The sequence below is a fragment of the Xiphophorus maculatus genome, chromosome 18, assembly GCF_002775205.1.
Source record: "Xiphophorus maculatus strain JP 163 A chromosome 18, X_maculatus-5.0-male, whole genome shotgun sequence".
Lineage (NCBI taxonomy): Eukaryota > Metazoa > Chordata > Actinopteri > Cyprinodontiformes > Poeciliidae > Xiphophorus > Xiphophorus maculatus.
In genome coordinates, this window is record NC_036460.1 from 4,519,810 (window position 1) to 4,547,486 (window position 27,677).

At 37.6% G+C, this 27,677-nt stretch overlaps 2 protein-coding genes across 4 annotated transcripts; one reads left to right on the plus strand and one right to left on the minus strand.

Annotated features, from left to right (window-relative positions):
• The first annotated feature begins 275 nt into the window (after positions 1–275).
• On the plus strand, positions 276–7,247 carry LOC111611929 (scavenger receptor cysteine-rich type 1 protein M130-like). Of its 2 annotated transcripts, none has more exons than XM_023350939.1 (7): positions 276–793; positions 2,684–2,893; positions 4,176–4,484; positions 4,567–4,860; positions 5,165–5,494; positions 5,697–5,782; positions 5,859–7,247. In XM_023350939.1, the coding sequence occupies exons 1-7, from the start codon at positions 748–750 to the stop codon at positions 5,949–5,951; spliced, it is 1,368 nt and encodes a 455-aa protein (XP_023206707.1). In that variant the 5' UTR covers positions 276–747; the 3' UTR covers positions 5,952–7,247. The 2 variants fall into 2 exon arrangements, with proteins under 2 accessions (XP_023206707.1, XP_023206709.1); XM_023350941.1 differs by having other exon boundaries at positions 5,703–5,782.
• A 5,285-nt stretch (positions 7,248–12,532) lies between these two features.
• Positions 12,533–27,464, minus strand: ercc2 (ERCC excision repair 2, TFIIH core complex helicase subunit). 2 transcript variants are annotated; one of them, XM_023350845.1, is made up of 23 exons: positions 27,325–27,464; positions 27,097–27,196; positions 26,090–26,167; positions 25,943–26,005; positions 25,703–25,816; positions 24,853–24,969; positions 23,736–23,852; positions 22,470–22,593; positions 22,301–22,397; positions 21,396–21,529; positions 20,284–20,452; positions 18,875–18,993; positions 18,702–18,771; positions 18,512–18,581; positions 17,276–17,377; positions 17,136–17,199; positions 15,951–16,072; positions 15,783–15,875; positions 15,620–15,692; positions 15,466–15,536; positions 14,889–15,032; positions 14,129–14,272; positions 12,533–12,967 (listed from the first exon to the last, which is right to left on the minus strand). In XM_023350845.1, exons 1-23 carry the CDS (start codon positions 27,327–27,329, stop codon positions 12,875–12,877), a joined length of 2,283 nt encoding a protein of 760 aa, XP_023206613.1. In that variant the 5' UTR covers positions 27,330–27,464; the 3' UTR covers positions 12,533–12,874. The 2 variants fall into 2 exon arrangements, 1 of the variants encoding a protein (XP_023206613.1); XR_002754301.1 differs by lacking the exons at positions 12,533–12,967; positions 14,129–14,272; positions 14,889–15,032; positions 15,466–15,536 and having other exon boundaries at positions 15,961–16,072.
• Positions 27,465–27,677: the final 213 nt, after the last annotated feature.

Here is a 27,677-nt window from a genome sequence, read left to right on the forward strand (position 1 = left end):
TCCTCCCACAGTCCAAAAACATGACTGTCATGTTAATTGGTCTCTCTAAATTCTCCCTAGGTGTGTGCATGGTTGTTTGTCCTGTATGTCTTTGTGTTGCCCTGCAACAGACTGGTGACCTGTCCAGAGTGACCCCCGCCTCTCGCCCGAAACGTAGCTGGAGATAGGCACCGGCAATCCTCCGTAAGCCATTAGGGACAAGGGTGAACAGAAAATGGATGGATGGATGTTCCATCAATCCTCCTGGAGGACAAACTGAAAACTTCTCCTTCCTCTGCTTCTTTCTCCTACTGCTCTCCATCCTTGAATGTCTGCAGTTTTTGCTGACATTAAGTTTATGTTCTCTCTCTGTTTCTTCTCTTCATAGCAGCTACACCTGGGCTCATTTCTGTTTAGCTGTGACCCCTTCCTGGAGGGAAGCTGAGCTACTGCTGCCAACAACATCAGGTTCCCCTTCAGTGGATCACACACCTGGATCCACTCCGGCCACATGCAGAACAAAGACTGAACTAAACACAGGAACAACAGAGACTGGTGAAACCCCTGAATCCCAGTAGGCCCAGTATGAACCCATTTTCATGATCAGCTCCTAGGAAGGAGGCGTTGTCTCTGAAAGCAGCCAAAGACCTGAACTGTGACGTTCAGGAAGTAGCAGATAAAAAAGCTTAAAGTAGGAAGTGTTCAGAGTTTGGAGCCACATCCTGATCACATCAAGAGACGAAGCTTCACTCCACATCCAGAGGAAACATGGACCAAACAGCTCTGATGCTGCTTCTGTGTCTCTGCAGCTCAGGTAGGACTCCACTTTCAAACAAAAACACTAATATTCACTAGAGTTCAAATTAAAAATGATCGACTGATAAACATGTTACATTTTACAAACAAAAAACTGGAAACTGTTTCTAGTCTCAGATCATAGAGCTGCTGCTACACAGTTAGTGATGTTTATATTGTCTACTTGCTGCTAAGGAGCCAATAAAATCAAGAATTGTTGGTTTTTGTGTTTTTATGATGTAAAGCACTTTGAACTGCCTTGTTGCTGAAATGTGCTATAAAATAAATCTGATTGATTGATTGATAAGGAGAAGCTGCAGAAACTCTGCACCAGCGCTGAATCTGCGCAGTAAACAGGTGGAGCCACATAAAATGGCTCCTTCTGCATGAATTCTCTCATCTTCCTCTTGGCTCCACAGGTTCTCTATGAGGTTCTGGTCAGGCCCGTTTGCTGGCCAACCGAGCCCAGTAGCACCACGGTCATTGGACCGGCTTCTGGTACCGCTGGTTGTGTTGGTGAAAACGTTTGAGCTCCGTCTGACGTGGGAGTGTCTCAGGCAGGATGTGGAACTCGCCTGCTGCAGATTAGAATCAATCAACCAATCGATCAGTTTATTTGTAAAGCACATTTCAGCACCAAGGCGGTTCAAAGTGCTTTACGTCATAAAAACACAAAAAGTCCTAAAGACACCACACAGTAAACCAGTAAACAGTACATTTTGTCAAAGTGTCGTCGTTACACATCAAAATGTTGTTCAGTGTTTCATTTATTATGTTTCTAAAGCAAATCTGACCAGCTGGGTTTTTAGTCCAGATTTAAAGGAACTCAGAGTTTCGGTTGTTTTGCAGAGTTAATTGTTGAAACAGCTTTTCAATAATTTAGCTGATGGATGAAAGGTTGGAGATCGGCCTGTAATTCTGCAGTAATGATTTGTTCAGATCGTTTTATTTTTTATATCAGTGGTTTGAAAACTGCTGGGGGAAAAAACCTGATGAGAGCAAAGAGTTTAATATTTGAATCAGATCAGATGAAATGACAGGCAGGACTTTCTGAAAAAAGTTGTGGGTGTTATTATCTTTGGGCATAGCATCCATATTAGATTTTGTGTGGCAGTGAATGTTGACCCTCTAATATTTTTAATTTTCTCTGCAGCGTATTTGGCAAATTCATTGCAGGCCGAGTTTGATTGCAGGTCAGGTGGTTTGTCAGCCTGTCAACTGTGGCAAATAAAGCTCAATCATTGTTCGTGTTTTTGTTTATGATTTCTGCAAAGAATGTTTCCTTTGCATGTTTTAGTGTGGAGTGATAGCTTCACAGTCTTTCTTAATAGATTTCATAATAAACAAAGTTGAGTTTTACTCCATTTACGTTCGGCCCTACGGCTAAATTGTCTTGCAGATCTAAATGTTTGAACATTTTTCCATGGAGGTTTGTTCCTACCAGACACGACCTTCACTTTAATTTAGGCAAAGAAATCAATGACATCTGAAATTTTACGATGGAAGTTATCTACCAGCTCATCTACAAGGTTAGATGAGCTGCTCTGATTCTGATTGCTCTGCATTCAGAATCAGAATCTGTTGGATTTGACAACTTTTTACACAAAAACAATGAATTTAACTTTGGTTGGTTTCAGTAAAGACATAAAATATAAATGGGTAGAAAAGGTGAATAATAAGAAACATTTCAGGTCTTACTACAGAGTGTTAATAACATTAAAGTCTGGGCTTTAACTAGGCCATTCCAACATAAAGATGCTTTGATCAGAACCATCCATGATAGCTCTGCCTCTAACAGGAGGAAGAAACAAGAGAAGATCAAATAAACACGATCAACAGGATCCTGTCAACACATCCTGAATCTGTCTTTGCTTTTTGTAACCCAACATGTAAATGTTGTTTCTTCCAGCGCTGTCTGATGAACTCAGACTGGTAGCAGGAAGGAGACGCTGTGTTGGCAGACTGGAGAAGAAGGATCTGGGAGACTGGAAACCAGTGGAATATTGGAACTGGGACTGGAACTTTACATCAGCAGCTGGAGCTTGCAGACAGCTCCACTGTGGATCTGTGGTGTCGTTACAAATAGATGAGAACTACAATGTGGAGATCGTCTGTTCAGGTGATTTCATATCCTGGCCATTGCCTTCCTGTTCTGCTTCCAACTCCACTGTAAAAAAATTCTCACTTCCAGCTCAGTCTGGGCTTCTTCCACTTCACCTGGATTCACTCTGGTAGATTTTCTACCGGACCAATCAGCGAACAGAAGGAGAAGTTTGAACGATGATTTATTTTCTGTTATTTTAGAAACATAGTCTCTGTAGTTTTAGCAATGCAGTGGAGGAAGTTCAGTCCATGGTGGCCACACTTCCAAATATTGAATTAACTTTAACGGCTCTTCTCTGTTTTGTGGAGGACAAATTATTGTAAGGTAATATCTGCTGGTTGTATTGTCTTCATTCTAAATGCTAGTGATTCTCACCAAATGAAGCTGTTTGGGTTGCAAGCACAAGGTTGGGAGATGTTTTCCTGCAGCTGCATGAGAACCAGAGCGTCTCTCCCTCAGCCTTGGTATAAAACTCCTGCTGTCTCTGCCTGAAAGAGTTTTCAATCGGAAATGTTTCACTATTGATCCTCTTATATGTTCTCTGTATTGTGCACAATATGCTAGTAAACCTGATTGAGTGATTCCATCTAACAGTGCTTGGTAATTGATTTTTTCTACATGTTTACAGCCCAGGAAACTTCCAGTAAACTTCTTAGTGTGGATCTGGTGCATTGCATGTCATGGACAAACGTTAGCAACTGGGTGAAATTTAAAAGCTCAACACAGTCCAGACTCTCTGGATGAATCAAAGTGTAGTTACAGAGTGGCTGGTTTTTACCAGGTTAGTGATTTAATGAAGTTTGATTAGATTAAAGGGGAACCAGTGGAGCAGATTCAGGGTTATAAAAACCTCAATGTCATTGAGAAGAAGCTGATCAAATATTGAACTTCCTCCACAAATTAAGTTTAAAGTGTAAAAAGATGATAGTTTTCTATTATTCTGTGATTAAATCTGTTCTCACATTTGCTTTGTAGAAGACAAGGATGAAATATTAATAATTGATAATTCATAGGTTCTTTGTGATGTTGTAGTGTAATTTTCTCTGTTTGTCTTAAGTTTTTTTCCCACCCATCTCCAGGGCCGGCCTGCAGTATAAGCAGATGCTAAAAGTGCAAAGAATATTAAACAGTAGATTTAAAAATAACAAAACTCTGCCCAGCTCCCCTCTCCACCCGTTCTCCACTAGTTGGTTGGTTCCTCCACACAGAGTCTGCTCTGTATTGGAGCTTTGCTGAACAAACTGGAACCAAATTCAGTGAAAATGTTGAAGAAACTTTTTTCTTTCTGCATCCACAGACTCAGTCAGGCTGGTTCAAGGGACCAACCGGTGCTCAGGCAGACTGGAGGTGAAGACCAACCAGTCGTGGTCCTCAGTGTGTGAAAAAGACTTTGACCTACGGGATGCAAAGGTGGTCTGCAGGGAGATTGGCTGTGGGCCTCCTTCAGTCCACCAGGGGGCGTTCTATGGAGAAGCAGAGGCTCCAGTGGGGAGCAGAAAGTTCCTGTGTGAAGGCAGTGAGTCTGCTCTGCTGAACTGCATCCGGATTAAAACTTCAGGTAGAAACAGCTGCTCACCTGGTCAAGCTGTTGGACTCACCTGTTCAGGTAGAGGAGGATCTGCAGACCTGCTGCTGTTCACTGCTTCACTTCCTTCATTAATGAACTCTCTGTCTCTGCTCACATCAAGACAACTTCAGGTTGGTGGGAGAGGCCAGCCGATGTGCCGGGAGACTGGAGATGTTACATCAAGAAGAGTGGAGACCAGTGGCTGTTATGTATAGTTACTGGGACATGAACTCAGCTGCTGCAGTTTGTGCTGCACTGGACTGTGGTTCTGCTGTTTCAGTAAGAAATTCAGAGGAAGATTCAGAGAGACCAGTTTGGTGGATCTGGTCTCACTGTTTCCAGTCAGGATCTGAATTAAAGAACTGTTTACCTTATGATGGAAACAATTATCAGAGCCATGAGTTCATCTGCTCAGGTAACTCTGAACTCTCATATTTATTTATTTTAAAATGTTTCTTCCATCAGGTTCCAGATGTCTGCAGAGAAACCGTCACCTTTAACTAAGAACCTGAAACCTGGAGGAGAGGGAAACTAAAACTGGTTTAAATATTACTGACAGACTATAGATCTATCATAAAGGTGCTAGTAATCATGTTTAAACATGGTAGTAACCATGGCAACCAGTCTGCGATGAGCTCCTGTCTCTTTCTCATTCATGCCATCTTGTTTTCCACCTCAGATTAGATCCAGTTGTCTCTGTGTTTCCTCTGCGTTCCCAGGTCTGCTGGTTGAGCCGCTCATCTTCCTCTCTTCCTCCACTGACGGGGTCTCCACAGGCAGAAAGCAGGGGTCTGAGCTCCTCATTGGCTCAAATTTCAGCATCATCTGCTCCATCAGACCTCAGTATGAAGGCGGCTCCTTCCAGCTCATCTTCAGCACCTCTAACTACACTCAGAACCAGACCCTGCCAGCTGTTAATCACTCCGCCCTCTTCCTGTTCTCTGCTGCTGGCCACGCCCACCAAGGAACCTATCGCTGCGTTTACCACGTCTACGTTTTCTCCTATAACTTCTCCTCTATCAGCCAGCCTCTCAACCTCACTGTCTCAGGTAAACTCATGGAGTCCATGAGGAAAGGTTCTGCTTCAGGTGAACCAGCAGCTGTCTGCCTCATTCATGAGGTCAGAGAGGAGGATTGATGATATTAATGTTCATGATCAGATCTACAGGCAGCATGAAAACAAGGGTCTATATGATTATTTTCTAGCTGGACTCATCTGATGAAAGCTGATCCTGAATCTGTTTCATTCAGTTTCAGCCTCTCCCACTGCTTTGATCATCAGACTGGTTGTCGTCCTGCTGGGTTTGCTGGGATCAGTCCTGGTCCTCTACTTTAAGGTACTGCATGTATCATGCATGATGTGTTCAGTTGGGAAAGTTCTTGCATTGAAGCTGAACCATCCTCTGTTTCCAGGCCAGGAGAAACCAGAAGTCTGGACCAGAAAACAACCATCATGATGAAGGATCCAGAGCTGAAGGCAGCTTAGAGGAGGAGACTGCAGTCTGAAGGAACCAGGAGAAAATGATCTTCATTTCACATCCGCAGGAAGGAGCAGAGACATGTTTCAGACTCCTGGAAATCTATCCGTCTATGTATCTATGATAAAATGTCTCTGTGCTCCTGCAGCAGGAAGGAAGTTCAACATTCAGAAATTTGTATCTGGACTAAACCTACTTAAGTTAAACTTATATAAGAAGGGAAAACAAAACAAAACATTCAACAAACAAAATATAACAGAAAACCCACTTCATCAAAATCTGATCTTCATCAACCTTGCAAGGATAGCATATGATAGGATATTTGGGGTCAAAGGTCAGGTAGCCAATTCCATCAGGCCCTGAACCCAGCTTGTGTCCTTGTCTTAGTTGAATTGTGTGACAAATGTAATATAGTTGATCCTGGCTTGTAATACTTTGTCCTGCCTGTAGGTGGTGTATGTCATCACTGCCATGATAACCCATCCAATACATCCAGTTCCCACAAGTCTGAACCAGATGTGATCTGCGCCATCTTAGTAGGGAAGTGCATGCACAATGCATAGTGGACCCATGGCTCCGAGACCAACACAAAGAAAACATGCCGACCCTCTTGACCAATGTGTGAGAGAGAGATACATGAACAAAATGGCTGCCGTCAAGATCGGCCTGTCTGAGACGGAGAAGGAAAATTTATCAGATGATGTGAACAAACTGCCTCTGATCTCCTACTACAATAAAGTTAACTATGTAGTCAACACAAAGAGTGCATACGCCGTAAACGAGCTTCACTGCCTGAAATTCATGGACGCATATAATTAGTATTTCAACAGCTTTTTAAAGGAGAGAAAATCTCTCTGTGTGAATAATGAGGTTCTGGTGACTGGCAGACCAAGTACATGTAGCAACAAACATGTAGGCTACATGTCTGCTTAGCTTGCAGATGGGATGGAACATTTTATAGTTACTATGATTATGAGTGAATTAATGCATAACAGTGTTATGATTCTTGTGTAAAGCATGTGCTCATGGGAAAGTCTTCTGAAGCTGTTTCTCTGAACTCTGTATTATTATAAAGTTGTAGAATATTTTCTTCTTTGCATTCTTATGACATCCTTAAATGTTTAATATGCTTTATGAAAGAAAATGCATATGCTTGCAGTCAGTTTTGTAGCTAAGTAGATTGTTAAACTGTGTGAATTTAATGAAACCTTTCCTATAAAACAATATGCTGTGTTTTGCTCGAGGCTCTTTCTCCTGACTGTGTTCAGTGAGCAGAGACTCCAAACGCTGTAAAGCCTTCAAATAAATATTGACAAAGAATTTATATATTCTCTCTGGTTTTTGATCGTTCTTCCTCAGTCTGTTAAAGATCATTTCAACCACAAACATGATCCAGCGAGTTGGAGAGGTCGAGGGCGACGGGAGATCAGATGCATCGACCAGCCAAAGGAGATAAACTTCAGGCCACCTCCTAGTTCAGTGGTGGGCAACTCCAGGCCTGGAGGGCCGGTCTCCTGCAACTTTTAGATGTATCTCTACTTCAACACACCTGGGTCCAGTAATGAGGTCATCAGCAGGATTCTGGAGAACTTGACTGCACTTAGGAGGTGATTCACCTATTGGATTCAAGTATGTTGGACCAGGGTTGCAGGACACCGGCCCTCGAGGACCAGGATTGCTCATCCCTGTCCTAGTTGAATGAGGGGAGTCTGAAGTCTCGTCCCCAGTACTTCTGACCAACAGGATCCATAAGAACCTTAATAACTTTCATCATTGGGTGAAAATTTGTTTCAAACTTTTACTGGGATGAGCTAAATTTATTATTTTTTTACAAGCTCAGGCTGTGGTTGAACCAAGATTAATGTAAAAACTCTAGTAGGGGAGTGTTACGGCCCTGGGCCTTAAGGGCTGGGCTGCAGGTGTTGTTTTTGTCTGTCTTTGTGCTCCTCCCCTTTGCAGGTGTTTCTGATCCGTTGATTTGGAGCGCAGAATATTTGAACCTGGCTGTCTCCACCTTCTGGGTTGCCTTCGGCGTCCAATCTGCCGCTTGACGCTTGTGGTGTTTTGTTGCCAGGCCTCAGCTCCCCTCGTTTGTCTTTGTTTTTGCACTTCAACACTTCCATATGCACTCGTACAACACATCCAAGCATTTGCATTTAACCACTGATACTGACATCCACAATCCATTGTTGTTTGTGTTAATAAATATTCCTTTTTATGCACTTTAACCACTTTATCCACTGCATGGTCTCCCACCATTAGGACATCGACCAAGAGTGAGCCGACATCTCCACAACACCAGAAGGTCACATCACTGCTTTACAAAGTTTCTCTAGGATTCTCCTCATCACATAATGACCAACAAAACATGGAGAGTCACACCCACAACAACCCCAGCATGGTCCAGCACCATAGTCTTAAGGGATTCAAACAAAACGTGGGCTAACTCCTCCACCAGAACAGTCATTTCACAACCAGGCTCAAATCACACTTTTTCCTTACACTGAACTTAAAGCTCAAACAAATCCGTTTGCTGCCCACCAGACAAACTAGTGACACTCATTATTAAAGACGGAGACGAGGTTAGACAAGGCTTAGACACACCCCAACATCAAACAAATTTAAAATTTCTAAAAGTGCCGATCACATTTTCTCATGACACTCAAAGCAAGTTCATAACTGCTCCTAGCACACATCTCCAAGATGGTTTTAAGCATTAAAAGCTTCAACCTGATCCATGGTTTATAACGACAGACAAGTGACAACTTAATGCACAATAAAAACTCCAAAAGCGACCACCCGCAGTGTGTCCCCGCTAACTGCCTAGCGAAGAAGCTTACAAACTCAACGCTAATCTTCGGGAGGCGTAGCGATGGGTTTTTATGCTATTTAAAAACCAGTGGCACGATAAAGGCGACCAGCAGGCTGTCACCCCCTCGAAACCATGGAATGGTGCCGAGCTGATGAAGGGAAAGGGGAAGAAGGAAGCTCTACTCGCCGTTCCAGTGAAACCCTGTTGGGAAACGCCGCTAAAACCTGCAAGGGGACACCTGCCCAGAATTTCTCACAAGTTCAGATTAAATACTTGACAATTACCTATATTGCTAAAATCAAATCCATAGAAAAGCATCCCCCTCCAATATCACAAACAATGCACCACATGTTATCCAAAGCACCTGCTTATCCCACCAAGAGAGCACATGTCCAAATAAGGACAATTAAGTCACGTTACGTTTATTTTTAGAGAAATAAAAACATGGAACTCACTTCCTTAATCTGTTATAAATATTAGAACGTTTAAGAGTTTAATTATTTTATTACATGGTGTTATATTGTGCACTTATGAAAACATGCCGTTTCTAAAATAGCTTTGTTATTTTATTATATATAGTCTTCTAATTGTGCATTTATGAATTTGTATGCTATGTTTCTAATATTATGTTAAATGTGTGTAACCATTTTTGTTACAAAAGTTTTTTCTTTATGATGTGGACCCCAGGAAGAGTAGCCATTGTTATGGCAACGACTAATGGACCTTGTCACAGGGGCTGCTTTTCATTGGCTGATGCCCATGTAACAGCTGTGGAAAGGATCACACAGGAATCAAGCTCTGCGTTGATTTATTCCTATAAAACAGTGTGGGACACACTCAGCACCGGGTATGATACATAAAACCACCGTCACAGTCCAGCAGCTCAGTTAGGCAGCTTCTGCTTTTATATATATATATATTAACAACAAATGGAATAAAGAAAAGCAAAATCATGTCCAAATCAACATCAAACTACAACAAAAATCTGTGTATCCATTACATACCTATAAAACAGTGGGACACACTCAGCACCAGGTATGATACACACAATCACCGTCACAGTCCTGCGGCCCAACAAACACAATTTGGAGGGAAACTTTATACAAACTTAATAAACGTACCAAATTAACTTTAACCAACACGAAAGTTTTTTTTTAAAAAACACTTACACAGTTAACATTGTATTTTTATGCAAAACAAAAGCTGTGAGAACTATTTTTTAACAATATAAACATTATTAAAAGTGAGAGGTAGCTTTAGCGCGCATCTTACCAGCAGCTCAGTTAGGCAGCTTCTGCCTGCCTGGCTGCTGCAGCTACGTCACTGAACGTTGCTTTGTGCAACACTAATAACGTCCCCCCATAAACAATATTTACATTAGGAACTAAAAATAAAAGCAGTATAAAACAGAAATAGCCATGTCAGCAGACATGTTAATTTGACAAAATAGAAATAAAAATGTTTTGAGAAGGTTCATAAAATAAAAAATAAACAAATAAATAAAATTAACTCAGCTACACCCATTCTACGTGGTCACGTGCGTTGCCGTCTCACAAACACACTTAGCTTCCCGTTAGCTAAGTACAGCATAAAGGCAGAACTGATACAACTTCTACACCTTGAAGCCTGTCTGCTACACAGTCTTACGTAGCTAAACAGATCAATATGCAATGTGTCTGTATCTGACATACACTAAAGATTTTATTTTAGCAGAAAAGGCTTCGGACTAAACTGTTACTCCTGTTAGCCACGTTAGCACCAAGTACAGCTAGTCAATCAACCATCGCTGTGTTCAGGGAAGCGCTGATTAATAATCGAGAAATAAATATCAAGCCTGGAAACTTGATATCGTAACGGACTGAATGTTATGTTTTTAACGTAATCTTTGCTCGTCTTGCGGGGCGCAGGCGGTTGCCACGGTAACAGGTGTGCTTAAACTACAAAGAGAGAGAGAGTAAAAAGGTAGGAGTGGTTTTGAGTTGATCACCTGTTCGGGTTATTTTACCTTTGTTTCCCTTTGCTGTGGCTCATTACAGCCGCTGTAGTTTCTAAACGTTGGACTAATTATCTCGTTCGTTTGTGAGTATACGTCATTCACAACAAACATCAAATAGAACAAATATATTTCATAAAATTTTAACAAACAAATGGCTTCTACCGCGATAATTATGTGAAATTAAATTAATTATATCCCAGCTTCAGAAGATTTGCCTTTACCTTTACAGAGCTCTTTGGTTCCTCCTATCAGTCTGTAGCTTCTCATATTGACGTCACCAAACCAAAGTTCAGACCTACCATAACTGACTGACACCTGCTGGCCTCAGGTTTGCAACCAGCTTGTGACTGAGAAACCAGTAACCTCCTCCCAGATGATGAGATGAACTTGTTAGTTCCTCTTCTTCTTCTTCTTCTTTTCCTTTTTTATGGCGGTTGGCAAGCAACTTTTAGATGTGCATTACCGCCATCTACTGGAATGGAGTGTGGATCGGGACGCTAACTATATACACCCCCCTCAAAAGAAAACAAAACAAACAAAACAATAAAATAAATAAATTAAAAAAAAAAATAATAATAATAATAATAAAATAACAACACTTAAATCTTTTCTATCAATGTTAGTTCCTCTGTCCATTGTAGTAGCTGATATATTGTGAAAATCCGGTAGAAATGATGAACTAATCAGTCATGTTTACATAGGAACAACACGCCGCGAGGCTTTGTTTGTGAGAATTGCGGTCACGTGGGTCGGTTGTGGGCGGAGCTTGGTAAGGTCCATGGTGATCCAAATAAACAAACAAACGCCACAGAGCCTTCCACTCCATCCCGATCGGCCATTTTGGAATTTGATAGCAGCGATAGCCTCAAGGAGGCAGCTAACAGCTAGCACACATCGCTAAGTAGAAGGCTAAATGTTACACTCCAACCAATGGCCAGGACGTCATTAACATACAAAATTCATGTCCAAAATAAACTTTGTCATTTTAGCAGTATTAATATCTTACCACTTTGCTGTGAACCTCATTTTAATAGAGAGAAGGAACTGACGCCTCAATCAAACGAAGTCTTTCAGAAAATCCCACTTGCTGAAGTACGGAGCCCCCTAGGGGACATGGAGAAAACAATTCTTTTGCGTTACCTCGAAATAAGCAAATACACTCTGGTCCATTTTGTATACAGTCACAAATGTCAATTTAAAATGTCATATATATACACATTTAAAGAGCGTCGGTGAAAACGTGTTTTTAACTCTTTGGTGCATAAAACTGATTGAAAATTTATTTATTCACTGCATTTTAATGTCTGTCTGTGTAAGGTTGAGATGGAACTGCACATGAAAACGGCCCTTTACTCAGACTAACAAAAGATACAATCAAGACTTTGTTACTTTGAATCCTCTACCTTAATACACGCTAACCGTTTACTCGCAACTTCAGCATAACTGAACTTGGACTACAAAATCACTGCAAGAAAAAAAATGGCAGACTCAATAAACATTGAGATTGTACGATTTAAACATGTTTATATGGAAAATATTTATTTCAAACCAAATTCATTTATGTTCAATATGTGATTTCAAACATGCCTGTCATTATTTGCTGTGTTTTAGTCTTAAATGTCTTATTTTCTGTTTTTATTGCTCTGGGATAATTTCCATTAGGTTCATAATGTTGACTAAAATTAAAATGACCAAGTCCACTCTGACCATCTGGGTCCAGATCCACCGCAAAGATTTTATGTTTTTGTTTAGTTTTATTTAGTTACTTGAATAGTAAAGTCAAGATAAAAACAGAAACAGCTGGGTAGAAACATTTTTTATAGACAGAGATATTAAAAAGTCTACAGTCAGAACATTAAATCTGCAGGAGTTTGAGTCTGTATGACAGACACTTTATACACAAACTCACTTTTCACCAGAATCTCTTTTTTTTACAGAACTTCAAGTTTTTTAAAATTTTCTTTGTAACAGATGTATAAAAAAATCCATGTTGAAAAAATGAATCAATTTACATAATCTACACGTTGATAAACTGTTTTTAAGTGATTGTGGGAAGGCTGGTGCAGGAATAAGGTTTCCTTCTTTCGTTTGACTGAAATCTGATGTTGCCATGGTGATGACATAATCCGCTGGATTATGGTTTTTAGGTCTGATGAGCCATCTGAGAGATTTTCTGCAGCATTTCCTCCGACTGCAGCTGCTCCAGAGTCAGCAGAGACAGACCCAGCTGGTCCTCCTGCAAAGACGTTTTAAAACCAGTCAGATTCAATTGGTCAGAAATTTATAAAACTTATTAAACTAATCAAATGATTTCTGATACTTTCATACATTTGAAATTTTTTTTAAATTTGCTTATTATGCATTCCAGTGTCAAAAAAAAGAAAAACTACTGTTGTAGTCAATTACTAACTTTAAAAGATGTTTAGGCAGAAACATTAATGCAACTAGTTGGTAAGTTATCGTGCTGCTGCTACATCTCAAATAATTAGAACATGGACATTTATTTTTTTTCTAATTTATTTCAAACAGTTAAACATTGTAAGTATCTATTTGTTGTAAATTTGATAATTTTGGGTCACAGAAAATAAAAACACAACATTTAGAGAATTTGGGGAACTTAAATTATTACATAACACCAATAATCAAAGAATATTTTAAAAGTAAAAATTTCTCAAACTCAGAAATGTCCTCAGTTTTTTAAAGAAAATTTCTGAGATTAATGTAAAACATTTCAGATTTTGTTTTAGCAAATTTTAAACTTTTCAAACTCATTAATTTGGAGATTAATCTGAGAAAGTTTGTAGAAAAAAAAACATTTCTGAGTGTTTTCCAGCAAATTTTTAACTTTTCAAACTGAAATTTCCTTGTTTTTCTAAAAAAAAAAAACAATTCTCAGATTAATCTGAAAATTTCCAAATATTTTCTAGCAAATTTTCAACTTCTCAAACTCAAAAATGTTTTTGTTTTTTTTCTAGAAAATTTTTGAGGTTAATCTCAAAATTTTAAAGAGAGATACCACTTCTGATAAATATTTTTCCTTTCCACTCATGAAGCTTGACAATCCGCTTCAGGCCACATTTATCCCTTTTCCTACCACACTTTTTCCTTCCATTTAACTTTCTGATAACATACTTGGATACAGCACTCTTAACAATCAGCTTCTTAACTGCATTTAGTTATATTTTCAAATTTACTAATATTTTTGTGGAACAAACTGTGGAGAAATGAGAAAAAAACATTTCGGATGTCAACTTTTTTTTAGCATTTAAGATTTTCACAATAAATGATAAACAATAAACAGTACAATCCATGTTAAGGTGTGACAGCATGGTTTCGTGAAAACTTTATCACACTATTCTAATTTTCTGAAAGCAATATTCCTGCGGGTCGTGGTTACCTGTCTGAACGGCTGAGCCATCTGACGCAGGAAGTGCTTGGACAGCTGGACGGCTTCGTCCACGGTGAGGTTCAGGCTGCCGTCGTTGATGTGCTCCTGAATCCAGCGAGGAAGTTTCCCACGTTTGTCTGATCGAGCGTATCTCTGCAAACAAAAAGCTCAAATCACTCCCAAAAACTACAGATACAAGTTATTACTAATGAGTTCATCTAAAACGGCCATTTTCTTAAAAACCTGAGTTTTCTCTTGAATCAAGATGGCCGACCATCGTTCTATAACATGAACGGAGAGATGTTCATACGAGGTACTTTCTGTATTTGTTCTTGATGGAAAATTAAAACGTTATTAGCTCATAAAAATCTCAAAATCAGCTGTTTATTGGAGTTATCTCCTCTGCTTCTCTGTCCTCCCTTTGAATCAGATCGGTAATCATTAAATCAGAAATTGGTGCTGCTGCGTCATGCAGCTCAACTGAAATAACAGCATTAACTATGATAACTTTAATAAGCTTGTCAAGTGTTTATATTTCTAAGCAGAACCACATAAAGAGCATTTTTTAATTCTTTTGTCAACGGTTCAATTGTGAGCAGTGGCGCCCTCTGCTGGACAATGATAAAACTGCAACACTGAAAGATTGAAAGGACTCCATAAATTAATCTATTGAAACTAATTTTAATCTAATAAACCATTAATCGTAAGTCGATTAATTCTTTGCGTACCGCAAACATATTCTTTGTATATTTACAGTTTCGCCGCTCACCTTGTCAGCAAAGATCATGAGGCCGTAGTCCGTCTTGCCTCTGATGGCTCTGCCGACGCACTGAGCGGCGTGACGCATGGCGTCGAACGTCAGGAAGTCGTTCTCTCTGATCTGAAACTGATCCCGCAGATACTCCAGCCGAGCCTGACGGACAAAAACACGCAGCAGGAAACATCAGCAGGAGGAAACTGTTGATGCCTGTCAGTCTGGGAAGGAAGATTTCCTCTATATCAATAAAGACACAGGATAAATATAGATACATGTATGAAATAAATCATTTTGGAAAACTAATGCATAAAAAAAGATTGTTAATGTTCGAGTCCTAAACAAATATGAGTGAGAAACACTTTTTAACATCTTGCAAAACTATTCAGCTGCATTTTCCTGGTTATAATCTTGACCTTAATGTACAGTATGTTATTCTGAATTTGGTTTGTTTTAAACTGTTTTGATTCAGCGAGACAATAAATTATGTTCATGTTCTATTCTGAATCTGTATCTACTCAGTTTATATGTCAAAAATAAAAATTTGCTGATTTGACGTTTAGCTTCTCTTTTAAGATGGAACGATTCTCACCTTCAGGATGCGGCTCTGAGTGTAAACATACGGGACTCCAAACATGATAACCGCTCTGCCAAAATGGTGAACTGAATAAACAAGAAAAACAAAGATAAAAGCACAATTATTTGTCCGTTGAATCAGTTTCATCGGACGGATCTGAATTATTTACCGAAGTCTATTCCTTCAGAAACCTTCCCTCGGGCCACAGAGAGGAGGATGGCTCCTCGGCCGTTCTCACACGCCTAACGAGAAACAAAATAAGAAAAATAAATCACACCTTAGCTGTCGTAAACACAAAAACTGATTAAATAAATTCCCAGAATTCCTCTGACCTCCTGGTACTTTTCCAGAGCCATGCTGGTTTCCGCCGCGTCCTGCGTTTCGATGAAGATCAGCTTGTTTTTCTGGATGTTCTCCAGGATCCCCTGCAAACAGAAAGTCGATTCCTTTAGCGGAGTCGTCTGGCTGCCTGGAAGCAGCAACGCGTTGCCGACACCGACCTGTTCGTACCAAGACGCCACGATGTTCTCCATGTAGACGTAGCTGGTGAAAAAAGCAACGATCCCGTCTGGAACGACCGCCGACATCTCCAGGAGGAGGTTGCCATAGTTACGGATCACGGCTGCAAAACGACAACAGATCAGGTCAGCTAGATCAGGGCTGCTCAAAGTGCGGCCCGGGGGCCGTTTGCAGCCCTCGGAACGGTTCTGTGTGGCCTTTGTTCACAATTCAAGAACAGCACAGATTTATTGCTCCAGACTGTTGATGGTGAAACACTTACAATAAGTTGAAGTGAAATTTTTACTGATCAAAGAAAAAAGAGAAATAATCTAAATTGGGAACAAGAATTTCGTTCAAAACAAAAATAAATTTTAGACTGAAAAAAAAGTTTTTCAGGTTATAAAAGTGAAGCAGATAATTTTCAAAACAAATCACACACAGAATATTTCCAGTTCCCATGGTCCCCGAGTTGAAACAGAAAGAGAAATCTGAAACTCAAAAAACAAACATCGACTCTGATCTTGTTTTGAATTTCTTTTCAGTTTCACATCCTTTTTTTGAGTTTCAAAACATGTTTTTCAGTTTCAAATATATATATTTTTTAAAATTTCATAGCCTTTTTTAGTCTAGTTTTATTTTCAGTTTAAAATTCTGTTTTCAGTTTAAATCTTTCTTGAGTTTCAAATCTTTCATTTCAGTTTTAAAGAATTTTTTTCAGTTTCAAATCTTTTTTTCTTTTCAGCAAATTTTATGGCCCAATTTAACTCCATATATGCAGACAATTCAGAATAAACCCAGGCAACGCACAAACTAGTCATCTTGCAGTAAACACATTTTCTGCTTTTATATTAATTTGATAACACCCATCTATTAAATTAGGCTAAATAAGAAGGTTTTTAAAAATACAACCAATAAAAAGGAACGCATCATGTTCTCGTAGCCTAGAATACATTTAAAATGATTTACAGAAACTTTCTGTATAGGAATCAGGCAAATACATTTCATTAATATATTGTCTATTTAGTTTGTTTTTACAACACAATTGTTTTTGCATTTGTCAAAGGAAAAGAGAAGTAATTTTTGTTGCCCACGACTACTTCTATTTCACAGTTTTGGCCCCAGTTCCAAAGATTTGGACAGCTACATGCTAAAAATAAAATAAAATAGAATATATAGAAGCTCACCGAAATCCTCTCTCGTCTCGAACTTTGAGCTCAGAGCCACCTGGTCATTCCCTCGGCCGACAATCTGTGCAAAAACAAAACAACAACATCAGGAGATTAAAGACAAAATGGCCACCGAGCGTGAATGAAGTGTTGCGCACCAGAGGACAGAGGCAGGTTCGTGCAAGCGTCATAGTGAAGGACGCCATGGTAACAGGTCGAAAGTCGAGGATGCGGGGGTAGATGTCCAACGGAGAGAGAGTCTGACGGAGAGAACGGAGGAAGAAATACAGTTTAATTACTCAGAAGTCTTTAAATACAGCTTTAATTTTTTTAAAAACAACTCTGCATGTTTAGATTTAAAATTAACTTGAAAAAGATTCATACAGCAAAATTCAAGCACTTTAAGTATTTTCAACATAAACTTTGAGATAAAAACAATACAAATGAACTAAAAAAGGACAGTTTCAATTCACTAATATGTGATATAATTTAATACAGTTATTAATAATAATGTCCTGTGATGGTATTCTACCACAACTAAAATATAACAAACTTTTATGTTTTGAAATGTCACATCTTCCCAGAACAAAGCATTAATTTAACAAAACTTGTTCAACATATAAAACATAAGACGATCAATAATTCACCGAGTCATTAGTGACATATTGATCCATTTCATTTAAACAACCCAAACAAATCGTGTTCAGGTAAATGAGCTTCCTGCTCAAATTAAATGTTAAAACAAAAAGTTACAAAAAGTCTAAAAACAATCTCACTAAGTTTTCTGGCATTTAGCAAATAGAAATAATTTTGGTAATTTTGGGAAAGTTTAGTCTGTTTATTATGCAAAACTCATATGTTGCACATTTTTGTATTTCTATTTGGTTCTCTACTGCTTTGAAAAACAAAAACAAAAAAACTAAAACAAACACCCAGCTGTTTTTTGCCAATAAGTTAAAGAAAACGGTTTTTTGGTTTCTGGAAAACATTCGAAGGGCACTGCGCCGTTACCTAGCAACCCCAGCACTGTCACCAGGCAACGTTAACCCCGTTACCTAGCAACCCCTGGCCAGCTAAGCAACTTTGACCAAAACCACGAAAACCTTAGTCTGATTTAACTTCAGATAATGAGAAACTAAAGGTGTCTGTCTTTTTATTAGGTGTATGAAAATATCCGGTTTCTGCCGTAAATAACGTATTACAAAGTTAGGTTTTGATCAAGAATTAGATTGAACTTTATTACAAAATTTTGCAGTTTAAATATCAACCTATTTCAGGGATTTATACAAAAATCAAGCACTTTCCAAACCTTGAAATCACCTGATTCAAATTCAAGCACCCATAGGAACCCGGAATGGTATAAACAAGTTTGGGGAGGAAAAAGAGAGACGCACCCCTGAGGTGATGATGACCGACTGGAACCTCTGAAAAACAGGTTTTATGGCTATAGACGGGTCCATGCAGCTGGAAAACATGGAGAAAAGCAGGGATGCAAACAATTAATTGACTTATGACAATCGATTAATGGTTTATTAAATTAAAATTAGCACCACCCAGTGATGTTTCCTGTTCATTCTTACCCACCTAAAATGCAGCACAGGGTTGGCGATGGTTGGAGTTCTGTCCTCAAAAGGTTCAATGATGATGGTAAAACCTTAACAAGGAGAAATTTCTTAAAACTAAACATTTGTGCAGCGGGTCTTATTAAAACAAGTTTACTGAAGGAATAAGAGGTTTGGTCAGGAGCGTTTCAGTACCTTGGCTGTAGGTGCTGACAAGAGTTGCAAAGTTGGAGATGAGCGTAACGGCCGAAAAATCTGCGATGTCTGCGATCTCCAGAGTTCGCAGCAACGACTGCAGCCTCTCCGCACAGAACCTGCAGCCACACAGTGGAGCAGCAGGAGAAAACGACGTTAGATATACAAATATATGTCAGTTATCATGAATTATTTACAATCTGACGCGTCCTCAGCTAAGCTAGTTGGTAAATATTAGAACCAACAACAGGTGAATGTTTTGTACTGAAGTAAACGAATCACTACTTTGATATATTTACAAGTTATTTCCAAAAATATACTCGAGTAAAAGGGTTTTTACTGCTTAATCCAATTTAATTTGTAAAAATTATGTCATCATATGGACAAAATATAAAATTATTTGCAGTTTCAGCTACTCAGAGGAATAAAATATTTTAAAATGATTAAAAATAAATATGAAATATCACCTTTCCAAATTTCAATATTCTAGAAAACCTCAGAAATTTTTAGATTATCACAAATTTTTTCAAAAATAAAAAATTTTAGACTTTTGGATCTCAAAAATTTCAGAGTTTTTCTAGAAAATTTCTGAGATTAATTGAACAATTTTAGAGTTTTTTCTAGACAATATTTGACATAAACTTGAACATTTCCGCTTTTTTTCTAGAAACTTTCTAATAATCTCAAAAAGAAAATTTTGAGTTTATTTCTAGCAAATTTTCACCATTTCAAACTCAAATTTTTGGTTTTTATAGCAAATTTCTCAGTTTAATCTCAAAATTGACCATTTTTTTACTTTTCAAATTCAGACAATTCCTGAGATTAATCGCAACATTTCTGATAATTTTGAGAGAAATGTACTTTTAGTTAATCTATGATGGCCCTAATACATTGTTGTAATTGCTGACATTTATTGATCCTCTTGTGGAAAAAAAATAGAATAAATAGAAAAAGTAACATTTCTGATGTTTTTTTTCTTAAAAAACATCATTACTTTAAATTTACCAAGGTGAAAAATCACCAATATCATACAATGTTGATCCTGTATCATTCCTAGAAGTACAACTGGAAAGATATTACAACAGATGTTTATTTCTATCTTGTTGCTGTCTGTGTTTGTGTCAGTGTTAATGATGCCACGCAGGATTGTCTGGAGTTTAAATGTAAATGTCATCAGTTGGTATCAAAATATCCCAATATTGGTAAATATCGTCCATAACAACATCAGCCATCAATATCAGCCCTAATTTTTATTTCTATTAAACTCTAGAGGAGTGACAAGATGAAGCAATGTTTACATTTATTCTTAGCTGTTTAATATTCCTGCAGATCGCTCTGAGTTATTAAGTTTATTTTTTCAGGGTTTATTATTAACACTAAACTCTCCTGTGTAGAGAAACAAGGCTGACCTGAGAGGTTTTCTGTCAATGCAGACTTTGTCGAAGATGTCTTTTAAGAACTGCGGGGCGCTCTCCTGGACGACGTGCTGCACCCGCAGGCGGGCCTTCAGGTACTCCAGGAAACGCCGCAGGAAGCCGACAAAGTGTTCGGCCGTGCGGATCGAACCGGGAACGGCCTCTGAAGGAGAGGAAGAGAGGAAAACAAGCAGTTAGCTTTAAATAAAACAATCTGATCGCCGCAAAGCAGAAAACTGGAAACATAAAAGTAACAGGAGTTCCTCTGAGTTTGTTGCAAAGACTTTCAGGAAGATAAAAACCAGAATTTGAACTTAAACTTGTCTAATAAATAGGACATCAAGTTTTAATTAATATTTTTAATGCATTGCAATGTTATTGTTTCTATATGCAAACAGATTTAACTGTTCTTTTATTAGTTTATTATTTAACTATGTATTTGTTTGTCAGTGGGTTTTCATGATATTTGAAAGTTAGATGTACAACAGACCACAGTAGAAATGTCCACTGTAAGTTTATAATGACCTTTGTATTTACAAAACACATAAAAAAAACAGATGACGATTAAGAACACAAGCATAAAAAATACGTAAAGTCTGTAAAAATATGATAAAAAACTTGTATGAGAATAAAGTTGTACGGTACGACTTTATTCTTGTTTTATTACAACTTATTGCGACTATTCCCGTATTGTTATGACTTTATTTTTGTATTATAGTGACTATTCTCATGATATTTGACTTTATTTTCACAATTTTGCAACTTTGTTCTCACATTATTATGACTTTAATCTTGTAACTTTTTTCTAGTAATATTACAACTTTATTCTTATAATATTATGACTTTACTCTCGCGGTATTCCAACTTTATTTCGGCAATATTACGACTTTATTCTCATCTTACTTCAACTCCATTATCGGTAACAGAAATGTTCAGCTTGAGAGGCGTCCTTCTTTCCCCATGCGAGGAGGAAGTAAAAGGAGGATTTCCACAGTTTTAGTTTTAGTATGAAAACTTTTTAAAAATGTGTTTGCATTAAAACAAGCACTGCTGCGAATGTGAAAAGAGCAGCGAGAGAAAAGATAAAGAGCGGTGGATTGACGGACCTTGCAGGACCTCGTCAGGTAGCACTGGGTTTGCCAGGTAGATGTCCGTTTCCCTGGCAACGTTGGCTTCCTTCAGCCCCTCCACCAATCGTCTGTACTCCTCCCTCAGCTTGGCAGCATCCGTCTCCTTTATCCTGCAAAGAAAAGAAAAAAAGCATTCAGCTTCTATGTACCACAAATCTGGAACAAACTTCCAGAAAACTTCCTTTAAATCTAGACCATGATGGTTGCTTTTGAACCATAATAAATGGAATATTGATCAATATATTTGATGATTATTGATGATTTTGCTGATGGCACTTGACAAAATGTAATGTTTGTTACTGGTTTCTCAAATTTGTAAAAAGTTATAAGTTTTTGTTCTTGTGTTTTTATGATGTAAATAAATTTTAACTGCCTTGTTGCTGAAATGTGCTATACAAAATCTGACTGACTGAACAATAACTACAAAGTCAAATATTTTCAGGAGCAAAGAGTAAATACAAAATATATCCAATAAGTAAATGAATAAAGTCAAATGAAATCTCAGAAATAAACATATACATAAACAAATAAAGATAAGTAATATAAATATGTCTATATACATACTAAATGAATAAAAATAAAAGTACACAGTTAAATACACACACTAAAATCAGGATTTAAAAAATTAAATGCATACCAATATAATAAATAAATTGATTGAAATATAGTAAAAATTAAACTAACTTTAATAAAAGTGGATTTATGGGAAATTTGAGGAATCACTCTTGTCAAAAAGCAGAATTTACTATATATTTTCTATTTACTCCTTTTATTTTGCTTAAAGATGCACCAATCCATCACCCAGAGACTAGAATCTGCCATATTTCTCTCCATCGGCAGGTCAGTTTTTATCTAAACTTTGAAAACATGAAGCTACTTACTTGTGTATCGTGTTTTGCAGCGTGTCTACGTTGTTCTGGCAGCGGTCCAGCGTTCGCCGAGTTATATTCACACTCATGGAGTCGATGCACACGTTGTCTGAGGAACAAGAAGAAATTCAGACGACTTCATCGTAAACATTTTAATCGCTTAACGTCATCATCCCCCTACCGATGTTATGGGCCTCATCAAAAACCACCACCGACTTCTTGGCCAGCTCCTTGGACACCAGGTCGGCTATCTTTGGGTCCAGCAGGTAGTGGTAGCTGTACACAACGATGTTGGCATGAAGAATCTGAAAACACACACAACCAGCACAGCTGAAGCCTCTCATGCTAACGGTCCAATCAGAAGCGTTTCTGGCACCAACTGGTGGTCAGAAGATGAACTACATCAGACGCAAACTGAGACAACAGAATCAAGAAATCCAAATTATCTATAATCTGAGGTAATCTGGGCGGTGAAATAAAAATATTTACCAGCGCACTTGATGTCTTTTACAACAGATATTCCAGAATAGATGACATCTGACCAAAATTCAAAAGGTTACATGTAATTTTGGGTTTGAAGCTTTTTTGCGACACCCAGCAACTAAGAAATGGAGTAATATTCACATTAATTAGTGACATGCATCATTTGGGTACAACTGTAGAAACTATTATTAGGTGGATGTATTTTTTTTACACAACAAAGAATAAAATTATTACTTTAGATTCTTAATTAAAAATCAGATAAATATTTAAATGTATAAAGAAATGCCGTGTTTTCTTATAGTGAAACGGGGAATTCAGGCATTAACGAGGATCTTCTGATCAGTTGTTACCGACGTCTTGGTCTCATGAAGTCAGAAGGTGAACAGCATGATGAGGAGTACAGTTTAAATACCAATTCTGATTGAAGGAGGACATTTATTGGTTTATTCATGAATCACACACCTGTTTAAAATTCCATGTCAGAAAACAGCAAAAAGTACTGGAGCATTGAACGTTTAAAGTTTTATTACAGAAATAACAGCATAAAAAAACTGTCTACATATTAAGATTTAAACACTTGTGCTAGGAGTGGCTAATTTGTATCAAAGCTAAACTTGTGGGTTTAATGCTCAAATTGACAGCAAATACAAAATTTAACCTTTTTTGTATAATTCTATAAGAAATCAACCATTGAGAGGTTAAAAAGTCATTGCAGTTGTAAGTCTTGACTTGTTAAAATCATTAAAATTCCAAATTTGCACAATGCATTGTGCACGAGTCAATGTCTCCTGATGCTAAGAAGGGGAGTTTGAAGATAAAAGTTACAGAAGAACTCAATTTAAATTTGACTTCTGTGCAAAATTTGTAGCAAGACTTAAAAAACATTAAACAAATAGAGGAACTAAAAACAGTTAATAGATTTTGTGGCCATGTTTGAGCCATTCAAGAGTGTTTGTTAGCATACCGCGTAGCGAGCCAGATAGTACGGACACCAGCCTTTCCTCCTGCCAAAGTCCTTCAGGTCGTCCAGGTTGTAGATGCCGGCAGGAAGAGGAACCTGTCGTCCAACCGCGTCAAATTCCTGCAACGACGAGTAACGAGGTCAAAGAAACGGAGAGTGAGGAGGTTACAGCTCTGAGGAATGACGGGGGAAAAATTCATCCACACTGCAAAACACAAAACCCTACGAAGTATTTTTGGTCTAGTTTCTTGTGCAAATATCTCAGCACAATTGAATTAAGTGGGTTGTTATGTGTGAATTAATTTTCTTGCTGACATGAAACTTTTCAGCAAGAAATAGGAGCTTGTTTTGAGTCAATAATTTCTTAACATTGATGGAAAAATTGCTTCTTTTACTGGTACTTATAACAAGTACAACATAGAAAACTGTCTTGTTATAAACTAAACAATCTGCCAGTTGAACTAGAACTTTTTTCATCAAAGTTTTTATAATACATTGAATTAATATTCAATATATTAATATTGAATTAATATAATTCAATATTAGGGAATTATTCACCTAAAACAAACAGCAATATCTTGGTGAAATGTTAAGTTAGTTTTGTCTTATTTCAAGTGTATAAACATATTTGCCACAGAAACTAGACAAAATTACTTGGTGAGATTTGGTATTTTTGCAGTGTAGGATTTATTTTTTGTTTTTTGGTGGAAATTTACTCCTCCCCACTACATATTTTCATTTCAACTACAGTGACTCTAATGTTTTCTTTCTGTTCATTAATTGCATCCAAACTGAGAACTCCTACATTTTCCGTCTATAAAGGTATCAGAGGTGGACTTAGTGAAATTTATGTTTTTCATCAATATTATGTTTGATGATAATCTTCCAATTGATTCATTTGGTTCAAAATTATTAAATGTATTAAAGAACCTGCAGCTCATTTTTATTTTCTGTGTTTAATTCTTTAGACTAAAAGAAGGAACAGGTCAACAACCAATAAAACCAGGTACAAAAACTGATGATACAGTAAAAATTTAAGTTGTTTCGTTACTTTTTTCTAGCTTAATGTAAAAATTGGAGTTGAAATCATCTGCTGCTCTGAGTTCAGGCGTTTTCTTACCTCATAGAAGCGACAGACAGGCTGGTTGGGATTGCTGTGGCGTTGAGCGCGGATGTAGGACGCCGTCAGACTGTGGCACTTCCCGTCCACCTCCTTCCCAAAACGCAGAGAGCTGACCTACACCGAAAAAATAAAACTCTTTCATCATCATTATTATTAAGGCTCAAACAATTAATCAGATGAATCAGTTATTAGAAATAATTGGCAACTAATGTAGTAAATGATTAGTCAACTAGAGTATGAAGACTCTTAAAATAGGCCATTTGCTGACAGAACAACACACGTAATTTTATTGTAGAAAAATATAAACATTTTGCATTAAATATTAAAAAACAACATGTCTGTAAATGTGTTCTATCCAGAACTCATCAAGTGACAGTTTTAAGTTCATCTGGTTCAAATTATGTAAAAAATATATATAAATCAATCTCCTTTTAAGTACCTTTTTCATCCAGTTATTATTAATCGTTTAATCAAAGAAATAATCACCAGATCAGCCCTACACTGTGTTGATGTTCAGCCCAGCAGAAAACTTTCCACATGTTGATTTAGAAGGATTTTTTAGCTGCAGATGTATCTTTCACTACAAATGAACTGACATTTACTAAATGAATTATATGTTATTGCATTTTAGGCAATAAAATTTTCATTTTTCATATTTAAAAATTTTATTCAATTGTTAGTTTATTTACATCTTTTATTTCGAGTGGCGTATAAAAAACAGGCTTAAGTGGGTAAATGAAGATCTGCAGAATGTGCCAATTAATTCAATCTGCTAGAATAATCATTAGTTGCATCCCTAATCATTATTTAGATAATTATTATTTCTTAGAGGTCCAGCAGTTTGTACCTCTGGGTGGATGCAGAGGTTCTTCCTGGAGGACAGAGACAGAGCCAGGAAGTTGTTCACTTCTCCCGTTTCTTTGGCATAAAACTCCATCAGCTTCCTGAGTTCCTCCACAACCTCAACACACAGAAGCAGAAAGTTTTAAATCATCTTCCTATAAATCTACCACGTGTTGCTTCTCTGTATAAGTGTTTATTACAAAGGAAAATATGCTTATTGTAATTTAATCTGATCCTGACTTACTTTCTCAATTTCAGGAACTGTTCTGGAGCAATAAATCAACTTGGTCACGTCCAGCGGAAACGCCTGAGGAACACAACAGGCTGCGATGAAGCGATCAGAACCGAGTCGTGACGTTCAGAAGCTCCAAACGTTGGAGATGAAACTCACCCTCTGGTAGGCGACGATGAGAGACAGCAGAGAGATGGTCTTCCCTGTTCCTGACGGCATCTCCAGGACTCCATGACCCTGAACACACACAGGATCAGTTCATACACTGCAAAAACACAAAATCTTACCAAGTAATTCTAATTTCTAGTTCAAATATCTTAGTACACTTGAAATAAGACAAAACTAACTTGCAAGTAACTTTTCAGCTAGAAATATCAGCTTGTTTTCAGTCAATAATTCCTTAATATGAATTAAAAAGTTCTAGTTCCTCTGGCTGATTATTACTTTTACCAAGATATTTTTCTCCATGTTATAAGTGAAATGATTTACCAATGGAACTAGAAATTTTTTCATCAGTATTAAGAAATTACTGACTTTAAACAAGTCTACTACCATATTTCCACTGGAACTAGATTAAAAAATGCCTGTTTTTTCTGCAAAAATACAAAATCTTGCCAAGTGTGTTGTCTAGTTCTACTGCAGATATATTGAAATAATAATAAAATTAGCTCACAAGTAACTTTTAAAGGAAATATAGGAACTTGTTTTTAATCAATAATTCAATTTTTCCACATGATTTTAGTGAAATAATCTGCAAATCAACTTTGGTGACGCCACAAAGAGCACAATTTTCTATTCGGACAAAGCAGATACAGAAATTAATCATTAATGAGGTTTACAATACTAATTTTATATATAAAGTAATAAAGTCATTTCCAAGCTAATTTGATTTTCCACAAATACAAAACTACTGAGTCAGTTTAAGGGGGACACTCCGGTAAACAAACTCCGTACAATAAGAAAAAACACCGAACAAGATGCATATTTCTTTCTCTTTTTAATGAATACTTGATGTCAATAGTTAATAATTATCCAATTATTCAATCCGAAATTATACAATAGGGAGTTTTTTTTTGTCTGCGTGAGTTTGTTGGACACATTTACGTAAAAAGGCCCAAATTTTACTTTTTTATCAAGGAGATTTTGACTGGAAAAAAAAGCCCTACTTTTGCATCCAAAGTCCTCTTAAGCTCCAGCATGTAAGAGTACTGCTCCGGATAGATGTAATCATACGGAAAATAGACCAGCAGACCCTCGATGTTCAGCCTGAAATGTCAAAACGAGAGTTTAAGTTAATTCAATTTAGCTAAAACTTCATACATTGAAGCTAAAACTAGCACCCCGCCAGCTCGTTTTCTCCTATTTTAATAATTATTCCACTGAAAAACACTCACTTCATTTTAGCGGACTGTTTAACAGCGACTCTTCGATTTTGCTATTTTTCCTGCGTTTAAATGTTCATGTTAACCTGAAACTAACGAGAAAGAGATGATAACGCAGAGGTTAGCAAAGACACAAACTGCTGCTGTTGCTGCTGCTGCTTCTTTTATGATTATTTACGTTGTGCGCGCTCTACTGCCCCCTTAAGGACAGACTGGAAACTGCACGATAAATCCAAAAACTTCATTATGTCGGTATATTTACGTCCATTACTTTAATTGGTCATTCAAGAAATTACTTAAGTAAGAGTATAAAAGTATTGTGTTACTGAGCAACTGATGATGTCATCAGATAGAGGAAAAACTGC